Source organism: Cervus elaphus, chromosome 23, assembly GCF_910594005.1.
Source record: "Cervus elaphus chromosome 23, mCerEla1.1, whole genome shotgun sequence".
NCBI classification, from domain to species: domain Eukaryota; kingdom Metazoa; phylum Chordata; class Mammalia; order Artiodactyla; family Cervidae; genus Cervus; species Cervus elaphus.
The window spans coordinates 69370357-69397166 of NC_057837.1; the positions used below are offsets into that span (position 1 = coordinate 69370357).

At 61.2% G+C, this 26810-nt stretch overlaps 2 protein-coding genes across 14 annotated transcripts; one reads left to right on the forward strand and one right to left on the reverse strand.

The window, feature by feature from the left end:
- Positions 1–19425, forward strand: LPIN3 (lipin 3). 12 transcript variants are annotated; one of them, XM_043884131.1, is made up of 21 exons: positions 1–124; positions 4838–4986; positions 5071–5264; positions 6489–6584; positions 7645–7910; positions 8044–8193; positions 9234–9354; positions 9519–9861; positions 10954–11053; positions 11185–11345; positions 11712–11805; positions 11876–11945; positions 13783–13875; positions 13952–13995; positions 14712–14850; positions 16184–16332; positions 16534–16620; positions 17033–17185; positions 17374–17488; positions 17582–17685; positions 17873–19425. In XM_043884131.1, the coding sequence occupies exons 3-21, from the start codon at positions 5073–5075 to the stop codon at positions 18015–18017; spliced, it is 2622 nt and encodes an 873-aa protein (XP_043740066.1). In that variant the 5' UTR covers positions 1–124; positions 4838–4986; positions 5071–5072; the 3' UTR covers positions 18018–19425. The 12 variants fall into 12 exon arrangements, with proteins under 12 accessions (XP_043740066.1, XP_043740065.1, XP_043740064.1 ...); XM_043884130.1 differs by having other exon boundaries at positions 103–124; positions 4790–4986; XM_043884129.1 differs by lacking the exon at positions 1–124 and adding an exon at positions 853–997.
- EMILIN3 (elastin microfibril interfacer 3) lies at positions 18816–25924 on the reverse strand. Of its 2 annotated transcripts, none has more exons than XM_043884141.1 (4): positions 25634–25924; positions 23394–23516; positions 22098–22321; positions 18816–21824 (listed from the first exon to the last, which is right to left on the reverse strand). In XM_043884141.1, exons 1-4 carry the CDS (start codon positions 25729–25731, stop codon positions 20038–20040), a joined length of 2232 nt encoding a protein of 743 aa, XP_043740076.1. In that variant the 5' UTR covers positions 25732–25924; the 3' UTR covers positions 18816–20037. The 2 variants fall into 2 exon arrangements, with proteins under 2 accessions (XP_043740076.1, XP_043740075.1); XM_043884140.1 differs by lacking the exon at positions 25634–25924 and adding an exon at positions 24904–25620.
- Positions 25925–26810: the final 886 nt, after the last annotated feature.

Consider the following 26810-nt stretch of genomic DNA (forward strand, 5'->3'; position numbering starts at 1 on the left):
TGTATTTCAGGACTGAACTGGACGCTGGGGTGTAAGCATGAACGCGACCTGCTCTCACGGAATTCCAAGAGACAGACCATAATCATCAAATTCAAGCGAATATGAAATTATAGCTGTGGGCCATGTGAGTGAATAATACGAGGGTCCGATACAGCCTTTGAGGAGGGTTGCGGGGGATGTTGGAGGTGGGATTAGGAAGTCCAAGCTGCCCCTAAGAGGGGACTTTAGAGCGCCCTATGCTTCACAAAGTCATTTCAGGTCATCTCGAAAATCCTGCAAGGGCGGGGGCCCTATCCCCATAAAGCAGAAAGTGGGGTCAGATGGGGAAAAGAATTTACCAAAGTCGCACAGCGAGCTAGGAGCAAAGCCAGGCAGGCTTACGTCGGCTCGATTCCAAAGTCCTGGCTTTTCCGCCGTTCCCGGGGCTGCGGTGGTGGCGGGCCACGGGGATGGTCCCTCGGGGAGCTCTAGGGCGCGGGGCGGGGCGGGGCGGGCTGGGGGCCCGGGGGCGGGGCTTGGAACTCGGGGGGCGGGGCGGGCTGGAGCCCGGGGGAGCGGGGGTGGACTGGAGCCCGGGAGCCGGGCCTGGAGCTCTGGGGGCGGGGCGGACTGGAGTCCGGGGGCGGGGCGGGATGGAGCTCGGGGGCGGAGCGGACTGGAGCTCGGGGGCGGAGCGGACTGAGTCCGGGGGCGGGGCGGGATGGAGCTCTGGGGGCGGGACGGACTGGAGTCCGGGGGCGGGACGGACTGAGTCCGGGGGCGGGGCCTGGAGTTCGGCCCCGCCCCGGACACTGTAGGTGAAAGGGCGCCCTTGGGCGTGGGGACCGGGTGGGGCGGGCCTCCCTGGTGGGTGGAGTCTAGACGGATTGGGACCTGCAGAGGCAGCCCTTAGCTCGTGGAAGGGGCGGAACCGGGATCTCGCCCAGTCCTAGAGGAGCCGGAAGTGCCTAGGGATTGCGGGGCCGGAGACACTTACCTGCTGACCCTGTACCCTCAGGTAGAAGCGGCGGCTCCGGGAACCCGGAGTCCAGTGGGCAGCTCCCCAGGTAGGGCCCAACCAGGGCCGGAGATGAGGTCCCCGTCCCCCGCCCCACCCGGCGCCCCGCCCATCTGCCCTGCCATCTGACCCTCATTCCTTCCCGATCCCGCGCCCGAGTCCCTCTCCAGATATCCGAAGGGAACTCCAGGGTGGTGGAGCTGGGCCTCACTTCATCCCTCTCCCCGACTCAGCGCCTCCAGGGTCCCGGGACATCCAGAATGGGGAATCGGGAGAGAATGAGATATAAAAACCTCTCTGGGGAAAAGTTTCAGCACCACCAACCCCTCCCCACCCCCACCCCCCCAGCTTCACCCCTCAGGCAGACTGTGTGATGCTGGGGAAGACACCCACCCTCTCTGAGTGTCCTCAGTTGCAAGACAAGGTCTGACCTTGCCCCGCCGGCCCTGAGACTGGGCAAGTCAGAGGAAGCAGCTGTGAAGGCAGCTAGGGATCCTGGGTGGAGCTGTCTCTCTTGCACAGCTGGACAGGGCTGACCCTGCAACACTCTCTGGTCCTAGACAGAGCACTACACGCCAGCATCCCTGAATCTGGGAGCCCAGAAAGGCTGAGGGCTGACATCCAGGGCAGCTTGTTCTGCCTTCCCTGTGGTGGGGTTCTATGCAGGCCTGGTGGGGTGGGGTGGCGTGTAAATGTTTGTGGACTCTGAAGCCTGGGCACCCCGGGAGGCCTGCCTGGAGCAAACAGCGAGGCCACCATTGTACAGGGCCTTGAATGCCAAGTTAAGTCTGAACTGTCAACTCAGGGCAGGGGCCGTGCATTGGAGTCTGACCTGTCCTGCCCTCAGCACCAGCCTGAGTGAGTGACGACTGTCACGATTCCAAAAACAATGCTGCAACTGATAGGTGGCATGGGTGGGCATTCAGTGCCTGCCACTGCTTTATACCAATTATGTCATGAGTTACTCGGGCATCCCTGTGTTATTCCCATTTAGGAGGCTGCAGCTGAGGCTCAGAGAGATGAAGTGACCTGCCCAGGGTCACAGCTAGTAGGGGTCAGAGAGACAGTCTGGTGCCTTAACCACACTGCCTGCTGCCCCCCAGGATCTGGGCATTGGCCATAAAGCCTTGATCTAGGACAGCAGGAAAGGCGGGGGGCAGATGAGCAGGAAATTGAGGAATAGGATTCAGAGGCCTTGGGAGGGAAGGGTAGCCATGAGTCCTTAGAGGAATTCAGCTGACCAAGTTCCCAGGGGAAGGGGACATATTTGGTTTTAGACCTGTGAGTTTGGGAGTAAAGGGGAGTATAGGGGAGCCAAGCAGAGCTCTCCTCCATCCAGAGCAGACCAAGGAGGCAGAGCTGGTCCCGGAGACAGGAGGTGTCTTCAGGAATGGGTGCCGGTAGAGGGGAGGGAGCGCAGGGTTTGACTCACAAGACTCTCCCCCTCCCCTCCAAAATGCTGAGCAGACAGAGGTGGGACATCCACTCGTGAGCAGGGGAGCAAGGAGAGGAATGAATTCTAGGCTCCCATGACATTAGAGCTGGGAAGGTCTAAGAAATCCAGGCTGAGTTTCATAGAAGGGGAAACTGAGGCCAGCAAGTTACTTGCCAGACCATATCCCACAAGTGGATCAGAGTAGGACCCAGGTGCCCCCTCTGCCACTCAGCTTTCTCCTATCTCAGTGGCTCTCAGCTGGGGGCAGTTTTGTCCCCCAGGGGACATTTGACAAAGTTTGGAGACAGTTTGGTTGTCAGGAGGGAGGGTGCCACTTGGCATCTAGTGGGTAGACCAGGAATGCTGCTAAACGTCTTACAAGCCGCCCGCCAATCCCACAACAAAGAATTATCCCAGCCCCAAACAGCAGCGGTGGTGAAGTTGAGAAACCCAGTAGCAGGTGGAGCTGAGCCTGTCTCCTCCACCCCTCCGCGCCCACCCACCACCAGCTCTTCTGCTCTGTGCAGGGCAGAACGTTGCCCCCACTCCTGGGGGGCAGAACGTTGTCCCCCCTCTGCTGCGTGCTCCTTTTTTAAAAAAAATTTTTTTATATACTTATTTATGTATTTTTGGCTGTGCTGGGTCTTCCCTGCTGCGAAGGCTTTCTCTAGTTTTGAGCGGGCTGTACTCTTCATTGCGGTGCGTGGGCTTCTCATAGCGGTGGCTTCTCTCGTTGCAGTGCCCAGGCTCTAGGGTGCAAGTGGTTGCAGCTCCCAGGCTCTAGAGCGCTGACTCAGTCATTGTGATGCATGGGCTTAGTTGCTGCACAGCATGTGAAATCTTCCCGGACCAGGGATCGAACCCGTGCCCCTGCATTGCCAGGTGACAATGCAGGATTCTTAACTGCTGGACTCTTGGCCACCAGGGAGCCTGATGCTTGCTCCTTTATATTCCTAGAAGCTTCTGGAGTCTTCTCTGCTTTTCCTGGGCTCAGTGATCTAAAGCCCTGCCCACTACATGTCTCTCTTTATCAGTGGGTCTCCCATATTCGTACTCCAGTGTTAAGAATGGAGAAACCAAAGTGGGAGTTTTCACCTACCACACAGCAGGTGTGCCTTGCAGGTAAAAGATGTGTTCAATTTGAGTGACATTTTAGGGGTCCAAAGAATTTCATTTTTATCCCAATTTTTCACTTTAGCAATTCTCATGGGACCTTATGTTCGTGAAGCTCTCTGTTTCTAACCAGCTCCCAGGTGATGCTGGGCCCTGGAGCCGCACATTTGGGATCTTGGTGAGGCATTACAGGGCTGTGCAGAGAGGGTGGCCCTCTTTGTAGATGACTGTGGCGTGGTTTGGGGACCACGGAGGGGAAGGAACCATGGTATGGAATCAGGAAACCAGGATATGAATCATCAGTCCCTCCCCCCTCATCTATGGCCTGCTAGCTTCATAGGGTTCAGATAAGTCACTTGGCTTGTTTGACGGGTGATCTCGCATGGCAGGTCTGCCTGGAGGATGCAGGATCAGAGGGAAGTGCCCTGTGAAGGTGGGATGGTTTGGGTCCCGGCAGCCAGAAGGGTATAGCCCACTGCCATTGGCCAGCAGGGAAGGGGTGATAGGCTGAAGCTGGCGGGGCAGGCACCCGGCCAGTGTGGAGGTTGCTCTCATCATGGCCCTGGCTCTTCTCCGCAGCTGCTACGGCTCCTGCCTCTGGCTGACCCAGCTTTGCCTGGTGTGAGAGCCGGAGGGACCGGTTTAGCTGGGAGAAGAAGGAACAGCTGTGATGGGCCAGGGGCCGGCCCAAGCCTGAATGTGGGTCTGAGGACTGGGATCACGGCTGAGAACTATGACTTAGAGACTCTGGGATCAGGTTGTGGCTGTGAACGGGCTTCCCACATGTCCCAGGGAAACTGGGAAGGATTTGGGAGTTTGGGCTTTAAATTTTGTAGTTTGGGCCCAGCTGTGGGGGATGCCTTACTGCAAGCATCTGAGAACTGAGCAAAGCCTTGGGTACCAGGGTTACCTCCACCCCTGGGGGCCCTGGGCCTGATCTGCCATGAGGCTGGCCCCTCACTGTACCCTAACGTGGGGTGCCTGCCCTCTCCCTGCCCCCACAGTCAGGCCATCCCAGGGGTTCACACCAAGGGCTCTGTAATCACCCAGGCCTGGGAGCGAAGCCTGGCTCCGCTCCTGACGAGTGGTGAGATCGTGGACAAGTCACTCCGCCTCCCTGAGCCTCGGCCTGGCTTGTCTGTAATCAGGGATAATGACCCGCTCGGCCGGCCTGGCAGGTTGTCATAAAGGCGACAGGAGCCCCGCCACTGAGCACTGTGGTCATGATTACTCATGGCATTTAGAGGCTCGCGGCGCCCTGGATGGCCTTACCCGGTGCCCCGATTTGACAGAAGTGAGCATCGCACTTGGAGAAGGGAGGGGGCCCCACGGCCGACTGGGATCAGAACCCACGTCTTCAGGCGCACCTCCCAGCTCATCAGGGCTGCCCATCTGCGGAGGCAATCCGAGGACCACCAGGACCACACACCGGAAGCCTGAGGTAGGTCCCGGGCGGGGGGTCAGGCTGCGGGGCCTCCCCCAGAGGGGCGGTGGGCCCAGCGCCTCCACTTTTTCACCGGCACAGCCATGAACTACATGGGGCAGCTGGCGGAGACTGTGTTCGGCACGGTGAAGGGCCTCTACCGGGGCCTGAACCCGGCCACGCTGAGCGGGGGCATCGATGTGCTGGTGGTGAGGCAGGTGGACGGCTCCTTCCGATGCTCGCCCTTCCACGTGCGCTTTGGCAAGCTGGGCGTCCTGCGCTCGCGGGAGAAGGTGGTGAGTTTTGTCCAGGAGAGGGGCCCCGGGGGGAGGGGGGTGGGGGCTCTGGGAGCCAGGATGGCCACCATGGTCCCAGGACAGGACCCAGACCTCCCTGGGGTGGCGATGCGTCCTCCGGGCAGGCTTCCCTTCTTTTGTATTTTCCTGGGGTTGGATTGCGGCTTCGGGTCCAGAAGGGCCCCTGTTTTCCCCTGGAAGCAGCATATCAGAGCAGGCTTCCATTCTGGGGCCATCAGACCGGCTCCAGCTTCCTAAGACCTTACCTTTGTGTTCCCGGTAAGTCACTTCACCTGTGTGAATGGGTACATTCCCACCTCCCTGATGATGAACTCGGAGCTCACTGGGGAGAGGTGGGGGAAGTTACTCAAAGTTAGTTCCTTGCCCCTAGGAGACCGGCTCCGTATTCACGGGGCTCAGGTGAACATGACAGATTTTTATTAACACCGAGTTCTGGTCTGGTGAGCCCAGACCCCCTTCACAATGGGGTGACTTTTCCAAATCCTAGTAGGAGAGTTTAACCTTTCGGGAGATAGTGTAGCTGACTGGTTAAGGGCTTGGGTTGTAGTCTCAGACTTTCTGGGTTCATAGCCTAACTTGGCTACTTCCCAGAAAATTACTTAACCCCTCTGAGCCTCATTTTCCTCATCGGTAAAGTGGGGATGATGATGGGAGCTATGGCCAGGGGTGGTTGTGAAGATTAAATGAGATAGTCTATATAACACACTCTAGAGAGTGCCCAGGAAAGGGTGTTTGTGTCATGCACAACTGTTTGGGTGCTCTCCTGGGTGTTGGGGACAACCAGTGACAAGATGGATCATGTTCTGGGACTTCCCTGATGGTCCAGCAGTTAAGACGCCATCCTTCCAGTGCAGGGACGTGGGTTCAATCCCTGGTCAGGGAACTAAGATCCCACATGCCACATGGGGCGGCCAAAAAATTAAAAAAAAAAAAAAATCATGTCCTTGTGCTGATGGGCTGTGGGAGAGAGAGGAACACAGAAACCAAGGCATAAACAAGAATATTGAGATGGTGAGCAGAGGCCCTCAGAATGGGGAGCAGGGGGTGTCCCAAGTTGGGGGAGGGAAGAGAGAGACCAAGAAAGTGCAGTGTGCTGGGGCAGCAGGCAGCCTGTGTCCCCAGGACCAGCCTGGAGGCCAGTGGGCTGGAGGTGGGAGTGGAGGATGACAGCGGGGACCCCCGCCCCACCACGCCCCGTTACAGGTGGACATCGAGATCAATGGGGAGCCCGTGGACCTGCACATGAAGCTGGGGGACAGTGGGGAGGCCTTCTTCGTCCAGGAGCTGGAGAGCGATGAGGTGAGTGCATCTTCACTGGTGTCCCCTCTGGGCGGGGCCTGGGGATTTGTCACTGTCCCCACTGTGGGGAGGACCTTCCCCCACCATTGGGGAGGGTCTGAGGCAGGGGCATCAGGATGTGCTGGTGGAGCCTGGGGAGGGATGGGGGATGGGGGGATGGGGAGGGATGGGGGAGGAGGAGGGATAGGGGATGAGAAGGGGTGGGGTGGGGGATGGGGAGGGATGGGGGAGGGGGGAAGGATGGGGATGGGAGGAGGGATGGGGATGGGGGGATAGGGAGGAAAAGAGAGTAGGGGGAGGGATGTGGTTGGGGGTTGGAAGGGCTGATGCTACTTCTGGGAAAGTTCTCAGAAGAGGACACTTGAGCTGGGCCCCTGAAGGGTGGGAAGGAGGCCCTCCCTGGGCAGCCTTGGAGAGGAAGAGGGTGCTGAGCAGTGGCCAGGACTGGACAGCATAAGATGACGGCTTGTTCCAGGTCTGGTGCCAGCTGGGGGCAGCTGGGACACGGACATGTGGGGGCAAGGGAGGAGCAGAGGGGCGTTTGCAGAAGGGAGGCAGGGCCCAGCAGCAGCCAGCGGAGGTGTTTAAAGTATCTGGCAAACTTCAGTTGAGCCCCTGCTATGTGCTGGACACTGCAGTGGACTTCGATGAGGGGTGACCCCTGCCTGAAAAGAAGGTTCCCAGACTAGCCTGGGAGACAGACCTGTGAACAACAGATGAAGGAACCACTTGGCCAAGGCGGTGAAGGGGGTTGCAACGGAGACTGAGGAAAGTCAGGGCAAGCTTCCTGGAGGAGGTGACACCTGGCTGAGTCTCAGAGGGGAAGTGGGTGTCTGCTGTGGTAGGTGTGGGCAGGGCAGATGAGAGGCCGGTGCCCAGGTTCCTCTCGACCGTGTGGTTGCGGTGGGCTTTCAGGAGAGCTTGCACCCCTGGGACTGGGGCTGCTCTGTCTCCGTGAGGGAGCTCTGAGGCCAGCAAAGGCACAAGGCCATGCTCCCGCCGCCCCTGTGCAGCCTCCAGGCCTGTTTTCCCTCCCCCTCAGCCTTGGTCTGCTCCACAGGAAGACGTGCCTCCCCGCCTGTGCACGTCACCCATCCCTTGGGGGGGCCTGGCGGGGTTCCCTTCGGACTCCCCGCTGGGCACCACCAGCGAGCCTGACGCCAGCATCGCGGGCATGGTCCCCACCGGGCGGAAGAAGAAACGGCGCAGGAGGAAGACCAAGCGGAAGGAGGACACGGCGGCCGCCGATTCTAGTTCAGAGGAGCTGGAGGCAGGCGCTGAGAGTGAGCCATCCCTGCTGGAAAAGCCGAGGCCGGAGCCCCCGGGGTATGTCGGGGGCTGAGGGTGTGGGCACGCCACCGGGGGTTCAAGCTGTTTCCTCTGCCGATGCTGTGTGACCCTGGGCCAGGTCCCTGGCCTCTCTGGGCTTTAGTTGCTTTACTTCCTCAGTGATGTCCAGGCTTCCACGCCCTGCCCAGGGTACCTGTCCTGTCAGGGACCGTTTATTTCCCTGTGGCCCCCTCAGCAGCATCCAGCAGGAAGGGGAGTCCTCACCGGAGCCCAAAGACATCTACCCCTACTCTGACGGCGAGTGGCACCCCCAGGCCAGGTGAGCGTCAGGTGGGCTACAGGCAGAGACTCAAAGCCGAGGTCTCAGAGGTGGGCTACAGGCAGAGACTCAAAGCCGAGGCCTCAGAGGGGTCTCCATGTACATTTTGCTGATGAATAATGACACAGAACATACTTACTGCATTTACCATCCTGTATATCTTTTGTGTAAAGTGTTGGTATTCAACCGTCTTGCCCATTTTTTTATTGCAGTAAAATACACGTAGGACTTCCCTGGTGGTCTAGTAGTTAAGACTCCACACTTCCAAGGCTGGGGGCACAGGTTTGATCCCTGGTTGGGGACGTAGGAACCCACCTGCTGCACGGTGCGGCCAAAAAGTTGAAAAGAAAAAACACGTAAAATGTACCATTTTAAACCATTTAAAATAATTCCCTGGTGGCTCAGATGGTAAAGAATCTGCCTGCAATGCAGGAGACCCGGATTCGATCTCTGGGTCAGGAAGATCCCCTGGAGAAGGGAATGGCTACCCACTCTAGTACTCTTGCCTGGAGAATCCCATGGACAGAGGAGCCTGGCGGGCTAAAGTACATGGGGTCGGACACGACTGAGTGACTAACTCATCATCAGCCATTTTAAGGGACACAACTCAGTGGCATTTAGTATACTCACGATGTTGTATAACCATCACCCCCTTGAGTTCTAAAGCCTTTTCACACCCTTAATGGAACCGCTAAACCCATTAAGAAGTCACAACCTGGGACTTCCCTGGTGCCCTAGTGGTTAAGACTCCGTACAGACAACGCAGGGAGTGTGGGTTCAATCCCTGGTTGGGGAAGTAAGATCTCACATGGCACACAGCCAAAAAAAAGAAGTCACGACTTTGCCCATTGTTGTTTTTTCTTTTCTTAAATTGGATTGCCTTCTTATTGTTGATTTGCAGGAGTTCTTTATATATTTATATATTCTAGATCCAACACAGGTATAGATACATGTTGCAAAAAAAAAAATGTTCCCAGGCTGGAGAGGGTGGCGGGGGGCGGCCTGCTGCCTTGGGGGTCCTGAGTTCTTGTTTCCTGCAGCCTCTCGCCAGGTGAGCTAACATCTCCCAAGAGTGACTCGGAGCTGGAACTGCGGAGCCCCGAACCCAGCCCCCTGAGAGCGGAGTCCCACATGCAGTGGGCCTGGGGGAGGCTGCCGAAGGTGAGTCCCCCCTGTGTCAGCTCCCCAGCCTTACCTCTTAGGGGCTCCATGGCCCCTGCAGGTCAGGACTGGAGTGACTGAGACTTGGCCCACCTGCCTGAGGCCTTGCGGGGTGTGGGCAGCAGGCCCTGCCCCGTCCCCATCATCCCTCCGTTGGATTGAAGGTGGGCAAAGCTGAATGGCCCGAGTCCTCGGTGGTCGCTGATGCCAACTCCAGGACAGCCTCTCCGCCTAAGGGGGCGCCCAGCACCCCCTCCGCCTCTGTGATTAGCGTGGACCCTCCAGGACCCCCAACCCTGAAGACAGGGGCTGGCACTGACCTTCTTCAGCCTGACACGGAGGTGCCTGCTCTGGCGGGTTCCCCTCTCTCTGCCCCTGAGAGGGAGGAAACCAAGACTCAGAGTTCGGGGGACGCGGGCCCCCGTCCTCCATCCAAATCCTGGAGCTGGGCTGCTTTAGAAGACCCCGCTCACACCCGCAAGCCAGAGGGGGTGTCCCAGAGGAAAGGTGAGTGATGGCCAGACCCCTCCCACTGCTTCCCTGGCCTCAGGTTATCCCCTGGGTGGACTCCGGGGCTTCAAGCACATTTAAGCACCTACTGTGTGCGCTGTGTGTGGCCCAGCCCTCCTCGTGGGATTCTCAGTCCCGTGGAGCAGACAGATGACACAGGCGTAAACCAAGGGGAGTGTAACGTGGCACATACCAGATAGAATCATTGGCTGGGACCGGGGCTATTTAAATCATGGGACCAGGAAAGGCCTCTCTGAGCGGGTGATGCCTGAGCTGAGACGTAGGCCATAAAGATCCAGCCAAGTAAGGACCAGGGGAAGAGAATTCTAGGCAGAGGGAACAGCATGGTGATGAGGAGGGAGAGAGGTTTTGTGTCTAGGAACCGAGGCAGATGGTATATCTTAAACGAGGCCAGGGAGGGTGTTGAGAGGGGAAATTGACTCCTGAACTGTCCACATGGGTAGTCCCTGGCCACATGTGGCTATTTAAAATTAAAAGTGAAAGTGTCAGTCGCTCAGTCGTGTCCAACTCTTTGCAGCCCCGTGGACTGTAAGCCGCCGGGCTCCTCTGTCCATGGGGTTCTCCAGGCAAGAATACTGGAGTGGGTAACCCATTCCCTTCTCCAGGGGCTCTTCCTGACCCAGGGATTGAACCGTAGTCTCCTGCACTGCAGGCTGATTCTTTACCGTCTGAGCCGCCAGGGAACCCCCAAGTTAAAATTAATTAAAATTAAGTGACACTTGGAGGACTTCCCTGGCGGTCCCCACTTCCACTGCAGAGGGCAAAGACTCAGTCCCTGTTTGGGGAACTAAGATCCCACATGCCCTGTAGTGCGGCCAAAAAAAAAAAAATAAGACTTAAAATTCCGTTTCTTCATCACGCCACATTGAAGTATACCCCACGGCCTTGTGTGGCCAGCAGCTACCGAACTGCACAGTGCAGACCTGGGACCTTCCTAGCCTTGCAGCCGGTTAAGGCCTGGGCCGGACAGCGCCACCTTGTGGTGCTCAGGGGTAGGGGACGCAGAGTGCGCCCAAGAGCCCACCTCGGCTGGGTTAGGCGGACAGATGCCCCCTCCTCTCCTGCCAGGTTCCCTGAAGAGAAGCCAGCACCTGGGCCCCAGTGACATCTACCTGGATGACCTGCCCTCCCTGGACTCTGAGAATGCAGCCCTTTACTTCCCCCAGAGGTGCCTGGGTTCTGGACTCCTGGGTGTCTTGGGATCGAGGCCCATAGGGCCAGGGGTCGGCTCACAGGGGCCAGGCCCTCCCCCCTGCCTCCTCCTTCTGTTCATGTCCCTGTTGGTCCTTTCGTCCCCAGCAGCGGTGGGCTGGGGGCCAGGAAGTGGAGTGCTCCTGACAGCGTGAAGCCGCTGGGGGACTGCAACCCTGAGCAGGAGCCAGAGCCCGCTGCGGACACAGCAGGCACTGTGGTGCTGTCCCTCTGTGGGGGCCTGGCCGATGGCAGGGACGTCTCAGCGGGTATGCTCAGCAGTGGTCCTGCCCTCCCGAGGACTGTCACTGAGCCCAGGGCACGGGAGAAGGGAGGGAAGACCCTCAAGGGTGGGCAGCGGAGGCGTGTGTGAGGCTTCATGGAGCCCACCCTCGGCCAGCAAATGCTGGGCGTCCCCAAGACCCCCTGAAGCCAATGCTGAGTGACGCCGAGCTGTGACTCCAGGACGGCCTGGGGTGGGACCAGCAGATGCCAGAGCCCCGGGGAGCCAGGAGCCCTGCTCTGGTTGAGCTGCAGGAGGCCCCAGGGGCAGAGATGGGGCAGCCAGGAGGGGTGGGGACAGTGGGTCACACGGGACGTCAGCCTCACCTCTCGCTTTCTGCCTCTGTGCCCAGAGAAGTTCAACCAGCACATGGTCTCCTACCAGGACCTCGCCCGAAACCCCGGCCTGCTGGACGACCCGAACCTGGTGGTGAAGATCAATAAGCAGTGCGTACTGGGACTGGGCCGCTGGGTCAGCCCTCCCTCCACGGCCCTGACACCCCATCTGTCTCTGCAGGCATTATAACTGGGCTGTAGCTGCCCCCATGATCCTGTCCCTGCAAGCCTTTCAGAAAAACTTGCCCAAGGTAATGGTTAGAGCACCTCCCGGATCTCCTGGGGAAAGTGGCCATACCCTTGGCAAGGAAGGGGAGGGTGGGCAGAGATGGGCCTGGGGCTGATGGGCGGCAGGACTCACTCTGGGAGGAGAGACCCAGGCTCCCTGAAGCTTTGCCCTAGGTGGTGTAGATGAAGCACCCCCACTTTCCCTGGCTTCCTGCCATGGCTAAGTCCATCCGGAATGGATTTAGACTTCAGAGGAATTCAGGGCAAACCAGAGGCAACAAGGACGTGCCTTCAGCAGGAGCCTTTTGGATCTGAGAGACAGTCTTGGGAGGTGGAGGTCCCAGCCCTCACCTTTCCCAGAGACCCTCTCCAGGCTGGGCTTGGGGTGTTGCTTTATCAGCACACAGTCGTTGAGTACCTGTTGAGTATGTGCCAGGCCCGGACCAGGGAGAGTCACGCCCTCATTAGGGAGATACTTAACCAGAGACTCAGTCAAATGAGTATACAGTTCAACTGTGAGAAGCAGGAAGGAACTGTCTGGGGTGCTTTGAGAGCCTCCAGCAGGGGGTTTGCTGAGGTCTGAAGGGTGAGTAAGCAAGGGGTGGGGAAGAGCCTGTGTGGGTGCTCAGAGGTGGAAGGTCCAGCCTCTGTAGTCCCTCCCAGAACTTCCACCCTGCACAGGGCTGACCTGCACCCACCCCTTCTGCCCCTCTGCCAGGGCCCCACCCTGTCTGACCCATCCTTATTAGCTTGGTTAGGCTTGCCCAAAGGACCTGATGTTGACAGCTGGTGCCTCCCATTGGTGCCACTCAGCTCTGTCCTCTGGTTGGCTGTAGGTCTAAGCTGGGACCCCAGAGCCTGTGGGAAGGGAGAGGGTCTCCCCCAGCCCCCCCACTTGGCTCTTCTCACCTTAACCCAGACAAACTTAGGAGAAACTCCACCAGCCCAAGTGGTGGGCACTAAGTCACTTTAGCTGTGTCCGACTCTGCGCAACCCCAGGGACTATAACCCACCAGGCTCCTCTGTCCCTGGGATTCTCCAGGCAAGAATACTGGAGTGGGTTGTCATGCCCTCCTCCAGGGGATCTCCCCGACCCAGGGATCGAACCCATATCTCTTACGTCTCCTGTATTGGCGGGCCGGTTCTTTACCACTCGTGGCACCTGGGAAGCCCCAGCCTCTTCCCTGCCCAGGTGGACACCCTGGCTCTTGTCCTCCTGACTTGGGTTCTCCATTCTGTATTTGCAGGAAGCTGATAAGTCTCCTAGGTGGGCCTGGGCTGAGCTCTCCCTGGGATTACCTAGCACAAACATAATCAGGGTTTTTCACAGGGTCATTCTGTCCCCACCAGACAATGATGGTCATGTGTGCAGAGAAGGAGGCTGCTCAGGGGATAGATCACTGACCTTAGGAATTGCCCATGTTGGTCTTGGAGGGTGTGTGGGTGGTACTGGCTAGAGACTGTCCCTGCCGCCACTTGTTGGCATCATGCAGGGAGAACCAGATCTTGAGAAACTCCCAAAGCACTGCCTTCAGCCACTAGAGTAGAGCTGGTAGTAGTAGATCTTGATTCCTGAGATCTGGAGGGCAGGCCAAAGCTGGGCTAGAGCTGGGGGATCAGCTGTAGCTGGGGTGGGGTGGAGGCGGGCAGAAGTGGCCTTTGTTCTCCCACGCTCATCTCCTAGAGTCATTGCTCAAAATCCTAAGATGGGGGTGAGTAGGCTTCTTTAGCCTGCACATGTTGATAGCCCCTTGCTCTAGGGTCAGCCCCAGACTCTGGGTTCATGGGGGCCCCAAGGGCAAGGTAAGGTGGGTTTGTGTGGGGCAGGAGAAAACGCCAGTGGCCTTCCTCTGCCCGCAGAGCACCATGGACAAGCTGGAGAAGGAGAAGATGCCCCGGAAGGGAGGCCGGTGGTGGTTTTCCTGGCGACGCAGGGATTTCCCGGCCAAGGAGGTGGGTGATCATGGTCCCAGGCAGGCCCCACATGGGCAGTGGAAAGGGATTCACTAGATGGATATTTCCCCCACAGTGCAGCGCCCAGAGGGAGAAAACCACAGCACGGGAGCAGCAGGGGTAAGTCGGATCTCGTGGCTGGGGGTCTGCAGCTGAAGCAGGAGCTCGGGACGATGGCCGTGAGGGGCGGATGCAGCCAGCACCCCTCCCCTGCCATGGGTCTTTGTCATTCTGCAATCACTTCTACACCCCTTCTTTTTCCTGAGACATGTCCCCATTTCACAGATGGGAAAACCCACATACACCAAAGGTCTCACAGCCAGGGAGTGGCAGAGCTGGAAGGGGTACCCAGACTCCCAGCCCGGACAAGAGGCTACCTTATGAAGGAGTAGGGCATCCCCTCTCCCCCAGGGGCCAGCTGATCTTACTTCCTTTTCTCATGTCTGAAGCGGCCCAGAGTGTCCAAGGCTGGGTGGGGGGACGGTTATCGAGGATGGGCTGACTGCTGCTGCCGCAGGTGGGATTGGCCAGGACGGAGTTCTCAGTTCACCGTCTCCGAAGCAGGTACCAGCGTCCTGACCATGGAGAGCACCCTGGGGGCTGGGCGCCCTGCGTCTCGGCTCCGGCTCTGTGGAGTCACCTTTCTGGGTGGAGACCCCCCTGGCCTGCGTCCTGCTGCCTCCCACCACCCCCTAAATGGGCGGCCTCTAGAGGGAGGGGTCCCTAGAGGTGCAGGGACATGCAGCAGGCTCCCTGTGACCTGGGTGAGGGGTGGGCACCTACGGGAGGGAAGGCCTGGCCTGGGGGAAGTGGCTTGAAAGCTGATCCACCCGCAGGGAGAAGACAGAAGCCCTGAGCAGTGAGGATGACACCCTGGACAGCCCCGTCATCCTGGAGGCCCCCTCCCCGCCCCCCTCGCCCCCAGCCCACGCCCCTGCCTACAAGAAGTCCCTCCGCCTCTCCTCCAGTCAGATCGTAAGTGTGTGCAGGTGTGGGGGTGGCAGGGCTGCAAGAACTGTGTTCCCGGGGCCCTCAGGGTCCGACTGCGAAACAGCTTGTGTTCGCCAAAGCCCGGAATCCATCCCCAGTGGCTGCCACCCTGCCGGCCCCTGCATACCTCCTGCGGGGACGCCTCTCGGTGCCACTTCTTCACATGCCAGCCCTTTTTTTTTTTTTTAAGTTGAGTTTATTAGGGAAATATGAGAGGTAAAGACACCCCAAGTGACAGACAGAAAACTCTGAAAATGTCCCTTTTCAAGCCAAGTGGGGGCTTGGCCTTGACCTCCCCAAAAGGACAAGAAACTGGTGGGTTAGCAACACCATTCTGCGCAGCCACCTCGCGGGGCATCTCAGCCAGGACTGCTTCCCACCGCCGGACAAAGGCGGGGGAAAGACAAGCCCATTCTTTGGTGGACACTCTGGCTAGAAAAGCCCCCTCTTACGTATGGAATCTTAAAATGTCTACCTGTAGGGACTTCCCTGGTGGTGGTCCAGGGGTTAAGGCTTTGCATTTCCAATGCAGGAGGCACAGGTTTGATCCCTGGTAGGGGAACTAATATCCCCCATACCCTGCAGTGGAACCAAGAGCAATTTAAAAAAAAAGTCCCTGTAGTGGGTTGGCTGGCCCTGGGTCTGCCTTTGGAAGCTACAGGAAATCAAATGCTGATGATAGCCTCTCAGATTCTGGCAACCCCAGGCCCCCAAGTCACACCCTGGAATCACTGTGGCTCCTGTAACAAGAATGTTTTCTTCCCAAGTGTGACTCTGGCCAAGGAGGTGCCCGGGAGTGTCTGGCCAGCCTGGTACAGAGTAGCTTGCCATCTTTGTGGTTCCCAGGGGTGCACACCCAGCTCGGGGATCAGCCAGGTCACAAGCTGTGGCTGGGAGCTGCCCCCGGGGGAGATGTCACAGGTGCCCTAGCCTCAGGGAGGGGGCTGCCGGGGAAGATCCCCTCAGGGCCCCCTCTGCGGAATGGGGTGTCTCCGCCCAGAGCAGTGTCAGCCCCAAGGCTGACCTGAGAAACCTGGACGGGGGTCACGGGCCAGGCTTGGTCCATGAGCTTCGTCTCAAAGCTCCCGGGCCCGGCGCTATACAGGCCCCACCAGCAGCCCCTCGCGTCCTCCTTGTGGCCACCTTCTGCCCACATGGCTGACTCTGATGCATTCAGGAAGGTTCTTGAGTTGGGAGGAACAGGAGAAAGAGGCCTGTGGAGAGGCATGGCCACGGTGTGGGGGTGGGAGGGTGGGTGGGTGGTGGAAGGACAGCGCCTGGCTGAGCCACGGCCCCCCTCCCCCGTGTCCCACCCCAGCGGCGCCTGAACCTGCAAGAAGGTGCCAACGATGTGGTCTTCAGTGTGACCACCCAGTACCAGGGCACCTGCCGCTGCAGGGCCACCATCTACCTGTGGAAGTGGGACGACAAGGTGGTCATCTCCGACATCGACGGCACCATCACCAAGTGAGGCAGGGGTCAGCCGTGGGCCAGGAGGGCCCGGGGCCTGGCCTCCCTCTGTGCTCGGGGAGGGGGCGGCAGAGAGGCCCGCCCTCCCAGTGGGCTATCCAGGGGGTGGGGGTGGGGGCCCTCTGGGTTACACGCACCGAGGGGGAGGGCCAGGTGGGACTGTCTCCGAGTAACCGGGTACTTACTCTGTGGGTCTAGGTCGGACGCGCTGGGCCACATTCTGCCCCAACTGGGGAAAGACTGGACACATCAGGGCATCACCAGTCTCTACCACAAAATACACCTGTGAGTGCCTGGGCTGGGCGGGGCCCCGGGGAGGCAATGACAGGATGCCTGAGGCCCCCTGGCCTCCACCCCCGGAAGCCAGGCTTGGGGGTCCACAGCGGAGGAGAAGGTCCCCGGGCAGGTCCCTGGAGTGGGGGAGACCTGCTGGCCCTCAGTTCTGTGAAAGGCTCGTCCGGTGGGGCCGGGGTCGGGGCCTGAGTCTAGCTGCCGGCCTTCCTGCTATAGACTACAGACTGGCCTGGGTCTATATGGACCTCGGTTCTCTGTGGTGTTCCTTCTCCCTCCCCGGCCTCGCTCAGCTGCCATCCTAAGCCCCGCCCGGCAGAGGCGCCAGGGTTGCGCTTAAGCTGATCGAAGCCCCGAAGGGGAGGTGGGTTCGGCCGGTCTTTTTGATTCTGCGTCTCACCCCCAGAAACGGGTACAAGTTCCTCTACTGCTCGGCACGGGCCATCGGCATGGCCAACCTCACCAAGGGGTACCTGCAGTGGGTGAGCGAGGCGGGCTGCGGCCTCCCCAAGGGCCCCATCCTGCTGTCCCCCAGCAGCCTCTTCTCCGCCCTGCACAGGTAACCGCCCGGTGGGACGCAAGCCCATCACTGGGGCGGGGCGGGGCGGGGCTGGGAGGTGTGCAGGCCCACCGCCAGCGCGGGCCTCGCTCGGGCATCCGCTGGGTCAGGCCCTGCAGCGTCCCCTGACCCTGTGCATCCGGTGGCGCGCTAACCCCCTCCCTGCCCACGGCCCCCGGCTGCCACAGGGAGGTGATAGAGAGGAAGCCAGAGGTGTTCAAGATCGCCTGCCTGAGTGATGTCCAGCAGCTCTTTCTGCCCCAGGAACAGCCCTTCTATGCCGCCTTTGGGAACAGGCCCAATGTGAGTGTCCCCTCCTCGGGGAGCCGGGTGGGGGGGCACTGAGCCATTGGCTCCACCCCTCCTGGCCCCCTGACCCCTCCTTATTCCCTGTAGGATGTCACTGCCTACCGGCAGGTCGGCCTGCCTGCCTGCCGCATCTTCACGGTCAACCCCCGGGGAGAGCTCAGCCAGGAGCTGATGAAGAACCACAAGTCCACGTGAGGCCCTGCCACGTGCCCCCACGCCCCGGCCCTCTCCCCGGGGCCCAGTGCCACCTACCTACCCACCCCTGGGGACCACCCTCCATCCCCGCCCCAGCCCCGGGTCCAGGGCTCCCAGGCAGAACACAAGGTCTCCACCTGCTGTCATGGAGACCTACATCTCTACCTGCATCTCTGCCCGCAGGTACGAGCGGCTCAGCGAGGTGGTCGAACTCCTCTTCCCGCCCGTGGCCCGCGGCCCCAGCACAGACCTGGCCCACCCTGAATACAGCAACTTCTGCTACTGGCGGGAGCCGCTGGCCCCCGTGGACCTTGATGCCTTGGCCTGAGCCTGCCTCCGGCTGCCCGCCGACCATGGCCCAGCCCAGAACTGACTGTGTCCCAGGGCATGTGGGTCAGAAAGCCAGGTGCCTGCTTGGCCAACCCGCTGAAGGTGGGGGGCGGGGGGGGTGCTGTGAGCTGGCCTTGGCCTCTCCTGTCCCTGGGTCTTGGCCAGCTGGGCTACGGTCAGGGGGCAAGGGGGCCGCTGCTTCAGGCCCCGGCATGGCCCTGCCCTGTAGCCAGGAAATGACTGGGTCCTTGCAGGGTTCTCTACACCCTTGATGTCTCTTTCCTTCTCACCCGGGACCCGGACTCAACTCCTGACAGGACAGAGATGAGAGAGAGGCCCCTCTGAGGCTTGAGGCCTGTACGCCCAGGAGAGGGGTGATGGCAGCTAACCATCCAGGGAAGAAATTGTCTTCCAACCCTCTGTGGGGAGCCTGCACTGTGCCCTCTGAAGCCAGATCCTCCATAGCCCCGGCCCCTTCCCACAGCTCTGGAGCCAGCCAGATATTACCATGGAGCCCCACCGGTGCCCTGGTGTCTCAGCCTATCCGGACCCCAGAGGTGCTGGGACCCCCCCCCAGCCTCTGGGGAGGGAGATGCCACATACCCAGACCCTCCCCGCACCTCCACTGAGGACACAGCCCAAGACTCTGCCTGCCCCCCCACCCCCAGCCCTTGCTGGTCATTCCACCACCCACACAGCCGCTGCATGAGTTTCTGTCCGAGGGGCTGTGGGAAGCAGGGCCAACACCCCTCTGCCGCCATCCCTCCCGCCGCCTTTGGGGAAGAAAGGACCTTTAGACAGGCTAAAAGCTTTAATCCAGGCCTGCCCTACCCACCCCCCGACCACCACCCCTAGCACCAAAGTGGAGGGCAGAACACCAAATGTCAGGAACGCAGAAGGCGGGGCTGCGAGCTACCACGGGGGCACCCAGGCCCCCGTGGGGAAACCGAGGCCAGAAGCCTCAGCAGGGATGGGTCTCCGCGGGGTATGTGAGCCAGACGAACACTTGTGTTCTCATGTTGTCATACCTGAATTTCTCACCCTGTTGTGAACATCCACGCAGGGCCGGGGTTTTCCAAGGATGTCGGAAACTAGGCCTGGAGCCCTTGCTCTCCAGCCGTGGCCTCCTGCCCAGGGTCTGGCCTCATTCGGGCCATGACGTACATGAGGGCTGCCCTCCAGAGGGAGGCTCTAACCTGGGGCGGGGGGTGGATTTTCCCCCAAATGGAAAGCAGGGGACCAAGCAGGGACCAGAGTACCCTAGAAACATCTTTGGGGAAGGGAAGGAAAAAAAGGATAAATTACAGTGGGAGGGGCCTCCAAACATCCTTTCCGCCAGGAAAACACAGCTGCCTAAGCCCTCACCTTGGGGGAGGATCAGAAGGAATAAAGAGTGCTCTCGCCGAGTCCTTGTGTTTCCATTCTGTCCTGAAGAAGCCAGGGGGCGGGCGGTGGAAACCTCTAGTCCTTGGTTCAGAAACAGCATCCATGAAGCTGCCAGGTAGGAAGACCGTGCCAACAGGCACCGCCTTCCTGAAGAAACTGGGCCCAGATGGCCGAGAAGAGAAGCCAAAGGGACAGAGAGGCCAGAAGCCTCCGCGGGCCTGGGGCTGTCGTCCCTGAGCCAAGGGAGCCGCAGAGACTGTGGTCTGAGCAGGGTCCTGGAGGTCTGTGCGCAGGTGCCGGCTGGGCTGTCTGCAGAACACTTTGCAGACTAGATGGTGAGGTCTCTTAGGGCCACCCCGGCCTTGAGGCATGAAGTACCAGCCTTGACCGTGATCCCGAACTGTCCAGCTGGTGCAACACCAAATGCGGGTTTTGGTGCCTGGACAGTCAGGTGAAGCTGGACCAAGATTGTTCCTTCAGGCCCTTCCGAAATGGCATCCACGCTGGCCAGGGGAGGCTGGGAGACACCACTGGGCAAGGCTGGGTTCTGGTGTGTGTGAGGCGGGGGGGAAGGGAGGGTCTGCTCCCAGGGTTGGCAGGATCTGAGGGGGTTTGGGTCCCGGCCAGCCCACCTAATTGGCCTGCCCTGGCCGCACCCGCTCAGCCAGCTGGGCGCGGCAGTGCAGCAGGTCATCCCGGAGGCGGGCGATGTCCTTGGCGTGCTGGGCCAGCGTGCGATTCAGCTGGTCCACATGGTCCCACAGGCCCTCCCTGGGCCCCAGCGACTCAGCTGGCAAGCTGTCCAGGCTCGCGGCCAGCAGGCCCAGCCTCCTGCAGGCACCTTCCACTTGGGCCACCCTCTGATCGAAGTGGCCCACCGCGTGCCGGAGCTCCTGGGCCGTGTCCTGGCAGCGGCTCAGCCCGCCAGCCACCTCGGCCATGCTGGCCCTGAGCTGCTCCAGCTCCGCCCGCAGGCTCAGGACCTGCCTGTGATCAGCCTGAAGCCGCGAGCCTTGGCTGCTGACCTGCTCCTGGATGGCATGGACCTCGGCCTCCACCTTGCGTTCCCGCTCGTCCAGGGAGGTGTTGGCGGCCAAGAAGGCATCGGAATACTGGCTGACGGAATCGCTGAGGCCCGTGAGCGACTTGCTCACAGAGTTCAGGTTGACCTTGAGCAGGGTGATCTCGCCTTGGAGGGAGCTGCCCATCGCTTCCGCCAGCTGCCCCTGGACCTCGGCCACGGTGCCATTGAGCTGCTGGAGCAGGATGGCGTGACTGGCCACCTGGCGCAAAAGGGACTCGCTCCGGCTCTGCCAGGCCTTCACCTCGGCCCCGAGCTTGTCCAGGACAGCGGAGGTGGTGCCGGGGGTACACGAGGTCTCCAGCGAAACCAGCCTCTGCTCCAGCACGGCCAGCTCCGTCTGCACGAGGGGCCGAGCCGGCCTGCCTGGAGGGGCGCGGTCGTGGCTCAGCTCCCCGGCCAGCGTCACCAGGCGTTCCTCCAGCCTCTGCACGCGCTCTTCCAGCATGGTGTGGAAGCCGCGCGCGCCCCAGCCCCCCTCCTCCGTCCCCAGACAGCAGCCCCCGGCTCCACCCCCTGTCCCGTTGGCGGTCTCCACGCCCTCTGGCAGCCCATCCATGCCCCCCTCGAGCATGGCGGCAGATAGCCGCGTGAGGTCATCCCCATTGGGGGCGCCGTGGCCCCGGTGGGCCTCGATCACAGCCTGCAGGTTCCTCTCGAGGCTGTCCACGCGGGCCCTGATGAAGGCCAGCTGCCCGCAGCAGCTGCCCCCGCTGGCCACACTCAGGCCTTGCAGCCGGGTACCCAGCTGTGAGAGTTCCCGGCGCAGGGCCAGCTCTCGGCCGTCGAGGCTCTGGTGCAGCCTCCGGCTGGCCGCCTGGCCCTCCTCACACTGCTGCTGCACCTCCTGCACGCGCAGGTCGCACGCGCTCTGGACGCCCTGCAGCTTCTGCTCGAAGCCGTCCAGCAGGCTGCCCCAGAGCCGGTGCAGCCGTCGGTCCACGTACTCATCCAGCAGCGCCAGGGAGGTGAGGGGGGACGGGGGCGCCTCCCGCAGCCGCTGCAGGTGAGCCTCGTGGCCGAGCGCCAGCCCGTGCACCTTGTCCAGCAGCTGCACCTTGGTCCGGAGTGTGTTGCTCACCTCGGTCACCTTGCTCAGGATCTCCTCCAGCGGCGGGCTGAGCGGTCTTCCAGCTCTGTCTCGGGGGCTCACAAAGCTCTCGGGGATGACCCCAAAGCCCACGGGGGCGGCAGGAGCCCTGGGCCCACCAGTCATCCTACTGGGGTCTTCACGCCTGGCCACCAGGCCGCTGAGGGTACCATATGCTTGTGCCAGGCGCTGGACGTCACCCTCCAGGCGTTCCAGCCGTTCACCAAACAGCCCTGGGCCTTTCCTTCCTGGGAAAGAGGAGGCGAGAACCCCAGGAGCATCACTGGCCTGGCTCACTCAGCTTATCTTATGGCCCAGACGCCTGAAAGATTTTCTGTTCTAAGCCTTGCTGGGCATGGCTGGGCATGGCTCCCCCCCAGCTGTGGCAGGAGGGATCTGGGGGGCTCACCCTCACGCCCAGAGTGAGATGCTCCCTCCCCTGCTTGGCTTGGGCTCCACCAGCCTGGGTCAGTCCCCAGAAGCCTGATCACCTTGGTGGGTGTCCCCGTGGGCAGACTCACCGTGGGGGCTTGGGGCCACTCGACTGGAAGGAAGGGGTCTGGGGCCTGGGCCCACCTGCCCCGAGGGACTCTGGGTCTCAGGCTCTGGCTGAGGTGGTGTGGCCCCATGGTCCGTGAGGTGTTCGGGACAGCCTTCTCCAGCAAGGCCAGGGCAACAACGCCAGGCGAGGTCCGTCACCGTCTTGTAGCCCACCTTGTATCTGGGTCTGAGCACCGAGCGGTACCTGGGCCAGGGCCGGGAGAGGGCAGAGTTTTGTGTCTGTGGGCAGGGGACCCTGCCCCCTGCTGGGACCCAGGGCCACTCTCAAGACACTGGCAGAAGGACTGGAAATCTCCCAGCTTCACTGCCCCACCAGCATCTCCCCCTTTTCTGTGCTAACAGGGCAAAGGGATGGCAGCAGGTCTTCCAGAGGCTCCGAGCTGCCCTAGGGAAGGGGCAGGTCAAAGCCCCACCCCATGCTGTTTTGCTGGGGCCAAAGACTAGTGGGAATTTAGCCCCCAGACACCCCAGACCACTTGGACCCCCTCTGGTTCACCCTGCCGTCGGAAATTCCAACTCTGGCTTTGGAGGCACCATGAAAACTTCTGACAAAACCCAGCCCCTCCCCTCTGGGTAGGTGAGAGGCAGGGCACAGAAGCTGGGGCAGACAGCCCTTCCCACTGCCTGGGGGCCACTCCATACCTGGGGGGCCTCTTAGTTCCATCCCCTCCACCCTGGCCTGCTCCGAGAATTCGGCTCTGGCCCGGGAGGCTGGCAGCAGGGCACCTCTGATGCTGAGCACAGCGGAGAGGCCCAGGGATGCAAGGGAGTGCTCCCCACGGGGACTCCCTCCTGTTTACCCAGTGATACACGGGAGCAAACAGGCTTGTTTTCAGACACACGTTTGAAGGTCTCCAAGTACAGACCTGTGCATCACACCTGCGTGCGGCATGCCCTCGGCCCACCTGTCTGGCTGAAGCCCCAGATCTCGGGCTCCCAGCCTCTGACCGTTGGCCTGCCTTCTCCACAGTCAGCGCCACCTTCCCTGGGTCTGCCCAGGGGCCCCCTCTGGGGTCACCCATTGCCAGTGTGACTCTGCTCTCCTCTGTCCCCGCCCGTCTCTGCCCTGTGCTGCTGCTCCCCGGGACCCTCTGTGGGCTCCAGCCTGAGCCTGCCCGCCTGTGTGGGCACAGGAGAAGGCCCTTTGGAGTCCCAGGAGTCGCAGCCGTGGTGGAGCCAGCTGCTGCCCTCCGCTGAAGGCAGGCCTGGAGCTTGTGCCCTGGGATCCTGAGTGGGTGGGACAGGGGTGCACTCACGTGACTGTCCCGGGGCACTTGGGCCCCCAGCCGCACTGCCGGTATTCAGCCTTTAGGTAGCTCTCCGCTCCCTCCTGTAGGACGCAGGTCACATTCCTGTGTACAACGTAGGCACAGAGGGCCCTGCAGGGGAAAGCGCATCCTTGGAATACCTGGCCTGTGCCAGGCCCCCTGAGGCTGCTCCTCGTCCCCTCCCCCACTGCGGGCTTTGGCAAGAGACCAGACTCTCATCTCTCTGCCTCTTTTTTTCCCTGTCCCATGAAGCATCTTGGAGGATCGTAGTTCCCCAACCAGGGATCAAACCTGGGCTAGGGCAGTGAGAGCACCGAGTCCTAACCACTGGCCCACCAGGAAATTCCCTTCTGTGCCCCTCCTTGTTCCTGGGATCCAGGGCCCAGGGCCTGGGTCCAGCCCCACTGCTGGTTTCTCTGATCCCAGCCTCCGCATCCGGTTGGTCACTGGCCTATGTAAGTACAATACTGAACCAGGCGCCGGTGCAGCCACCCCCCTGGCCTGGGGAAGAGGCCCACCCTGGGTTTCCCGTGCCACACTCCCCATCCCTCTCCAACTCCTTCACTGGCTCTTCGCTCCTCATCTTGGCATTGAAGCTTCTGAGGTTGCAACTTGGTGCCTGTGAGGCCACACTTCGCATCTTTCCTCCCCTGACTGACTCCTGGGAAATACATCCCACCTTGGAGTTTTCCCGCCCCTACCTTAGCTCCTGGTTCCCTGCTCTCAGATCACTTTTCGTACCACCTCCTCCAGGAAGCCGGCACTAATGTGCCCAGGCCTACCGAGGGTCAGCCGTGGGCTGGCTGACTGTGCTCCTCCTATAATAGCGCTCAAACTCAGCAGGGGCTCACATTCAGCGAGCATTCCCCAGGCAGAGCCCCTAACTCACCTGAAACTACTCAAGACCAGACGCTGTGGCTGGGGAGGCCGCTGCCTGGCAGACGCCAACCACCTGCGGCCTGGACCCCATAGAGCTCTGGAGCCACAACGCAGGCCCAGGACCCAGGGGCTCCCTGACCAGCTCTGCGGCCCAGCCACATGGGGGCTCCTCCAGGGCTGCGCGGGTCCAGGCTGACCGCGGCAGGGGGCGAGCCGCAGGGCGCAAGGCTCCATCTCCTACCTGGCCGGGCAGCGGGAGAGAGGAGAGGCCCCGGCGCGGGATGGGGGTGGCCCTGCGTGCTCCCGCGGACCGTCCGCCCTCCCTCCGCTCCCTCCACCTGGTCCGCTGCGCCCGGAGTCTGCACAGAGCGCAGCTGGAAAATGTTACTTCGCTGGAAAGGTTTCCGCGGGCACTGCCAGGACCCCAGCCGCCGCGCCAGGCCCCCTCGGCTTATTTTCCTTCACCAGCCCCGCAGCCCCCCGGAGCGTGGGGAGCCCGGCCGGGCGGGGGCTCGCCCTGGGGTGCCCTGCGCCCCCGCGCGCGCGGCCCGGGGCAGGTGGGAGCGCCGCCCGGGGCCCAGCCCTCCCGCTTCCCGCCCGCGGCGCGGCCCGCGCTTACTTGTGCGGCCCCGGGCGCAGCCGCGGGCGCCATCCCGTCGTGTAGAGGCTGTAGCGGGAAGCACCCGGCGGCGCGGGCCGCGCGAGGAGCGGGGTGCCCTTGGCCTGCGCCCCCGAGAGCAGCGCCGCCACGGCGCACAGCCAGACCGGCAGGCGGCGGCGGCCCATCGCGGCCCCCGGGGTCTCCACCTGGCCCCGCGCGGGGCCCCCGCCGGGTGTCCGCCCGCCGCCCCGCCGCTCGCCTGTCCGGGTCCCGCCGCAGGTCGCGGCCCCCGGAGCTCGCTGGCCCGGGCGCCTGGCGCTTCGAGGCGGCTGCGTCCCGCCGAGTGGCCGGCGCTGCTCGCGCCTGGGGCCGCCGAGGGGAGGCGGGAGGCGGGCTCTGCGCGGATTAGCATAAACTTGGGGCCGCGTCGCTCTCCTCCGCCGGCCCCCTCTCCGCCGCCAGCCCCCCGCCCCAACTCCCGGCTGACGCCCGTGAGCGAGAGGTTAAGTAGGGAGCAGCCCCGGGGTGGCAGGGGCGCAGGTCGTCGACGCCCCGGGGGAGCCCCCCCAAACACACCCATTTGCCACTGTCGTCGTCCGCGTGCACCCGGTGGCGGGGAGAAGTCGAGCCAGACCCCTGGGACCGGCCTGGGCGCGGGGCTAAAAGCCGTCCACCCTCGGGACACACGCGTCTTCAAAGCCCGTGCGCGCCCGGGGACAGCGGTCCAGGGCTCTAAAGCCGAGATTACCGTGTTTGGGAGCGCGCCAGCAACACCTCTGCAGCCACCTCCTTGGAATAGGCCCCAGACCGTCCCTGTTCGTTAGTTCTGCCTCCCCGAAGCCTCATTGTCCCTAGGTGCCCAGGATATCTGATATCTCTGCTGACCCCTCCCCAGGCATCTTAACCCCTCTCTGCTCCCTAACCCTCCGCAACCCAGCCCAGTGGTCAGGCTGCCCTTCTCCTTTCCTGCTGGAGTCTATCTTATCTCTCAGGTATGGCTGCAGGAAGTACCAAACGCCCATCACCCCTCCAGCCCAGTCAAAGATGCTCTGCGTCTCTTTGTGCTCTTAGCCCTCTAGCCCGCAGCACTGACTCATTTCCAGTGATGAGTCAAAGAAAACTTTAGGTCTTTCTCACAAGGAGCTGTTGTTAGGCTCCCTCCAAATTTCCCTTGTGAAATTGACTCTTGGAACTCAGGAGTTGACCTTGACAGTCATCCTCATTCGGCATCATCTTGTTGGCTTGCTAAACTGCAAGAAGCCTTTGAGTCCTGGTTCTGTCATCCAACAGAGTGCCGCTTATTCTTGGCTTTGTTTCATTCACCCAGGTGATCCTCACCATCTCTGCCTCTCCCCAAGTAAAGCTGGGTATGCAGAAGCTGCAGAATTCTGAGGCACACCTGGAGAGGTGAGTTCACCTTTGAGATGTGAATTTACAGCCCTTGGGAAAAGCGATGCTATCAAGGATGCTAGCCTAGGGCAGCTCTGAAGCCCACATGTGTGCGCCTGCCCTCTTCCAGCCATATCAGCAGCTCTCGGGTCCTGGGTGGGGTGGGGTGGGTTGGGTTGGGGGGGCAGCACACACCTGAGTCAGGCAGGCCAACTGTTCTCGCTCCTGGGCTTTGAGATTGAATGAAACACAGAGGCTGAGGGCGATCCGGCTTCCGGGTGGAGGCTCTGTTTGTATCCCAGGGCTGCTGTAACGAATTACCAGAGGTTAAGTGTCTTCAAACAACAGAAAGCTGTTCTCCCACCATCCTAGAGGCTAGAAGTCCGAAGTCCAGGTGTCAGCAGGGCCACAGGGAAGCATGCTTTCTTACCTCTTGCAGCTTCTGATGGCTCCTTCTGATGGCTTGGCACCTTTGGCTTGTGGCCGCATCTCTCTTGTCTGCTCTTGTCTTCCCGTGGCCTTCTTCACATGGCCTT

Excerpts from the sequence above, each read along its gene's own strand:
- LPIN3 (XM_043884131.1), top strand. The coding sequence starts at position 5,073 with ATGAACTACATGGGGCAGCTGGCGGAGACTGTGTTCGGCACGGTGAAG. Across the intron at positions 11,346-11,711 it reads TGGCAGGGACGTCTCAGCGG|AGAAGTTCAACCAGCACATG; the intron begins GTATGCTCAGCA and ends CTCTGTGCCCAG. Across the intron at positions 16,333-16,533 it reads ATCGACGGCACCATCACCAA|GTCGGACGCGCTGGGCCACA; the intron begins GTGAGGCAGGGG and ends CTGTGGGTCTAG.
- EMILIN3 (XM_043884140.1), bottom strand. The coding sequence starts at position 25,070 with ATGGGCCGCCGCCGCCTGCCGGTCTGGCTGTGCGCCGTGGCGGCGCTG. Across the intron at positions 22,322-23,393 it reads AAGTGCCCCGGGACAGTCAC|GTACCGCTCGGTGCTCAGAC; the intron begins GTGAGTGCACCC and ends GCCCTGGCCCAG. Across the intron at positions 21,825-22,097 it reads AGTGGCCCCAAGCCCCCACG|GAAGGAAAGGCCCAGGGCTG; the intron begins GTGAGTCTGCCC and ends CCTCTTTCCCAG.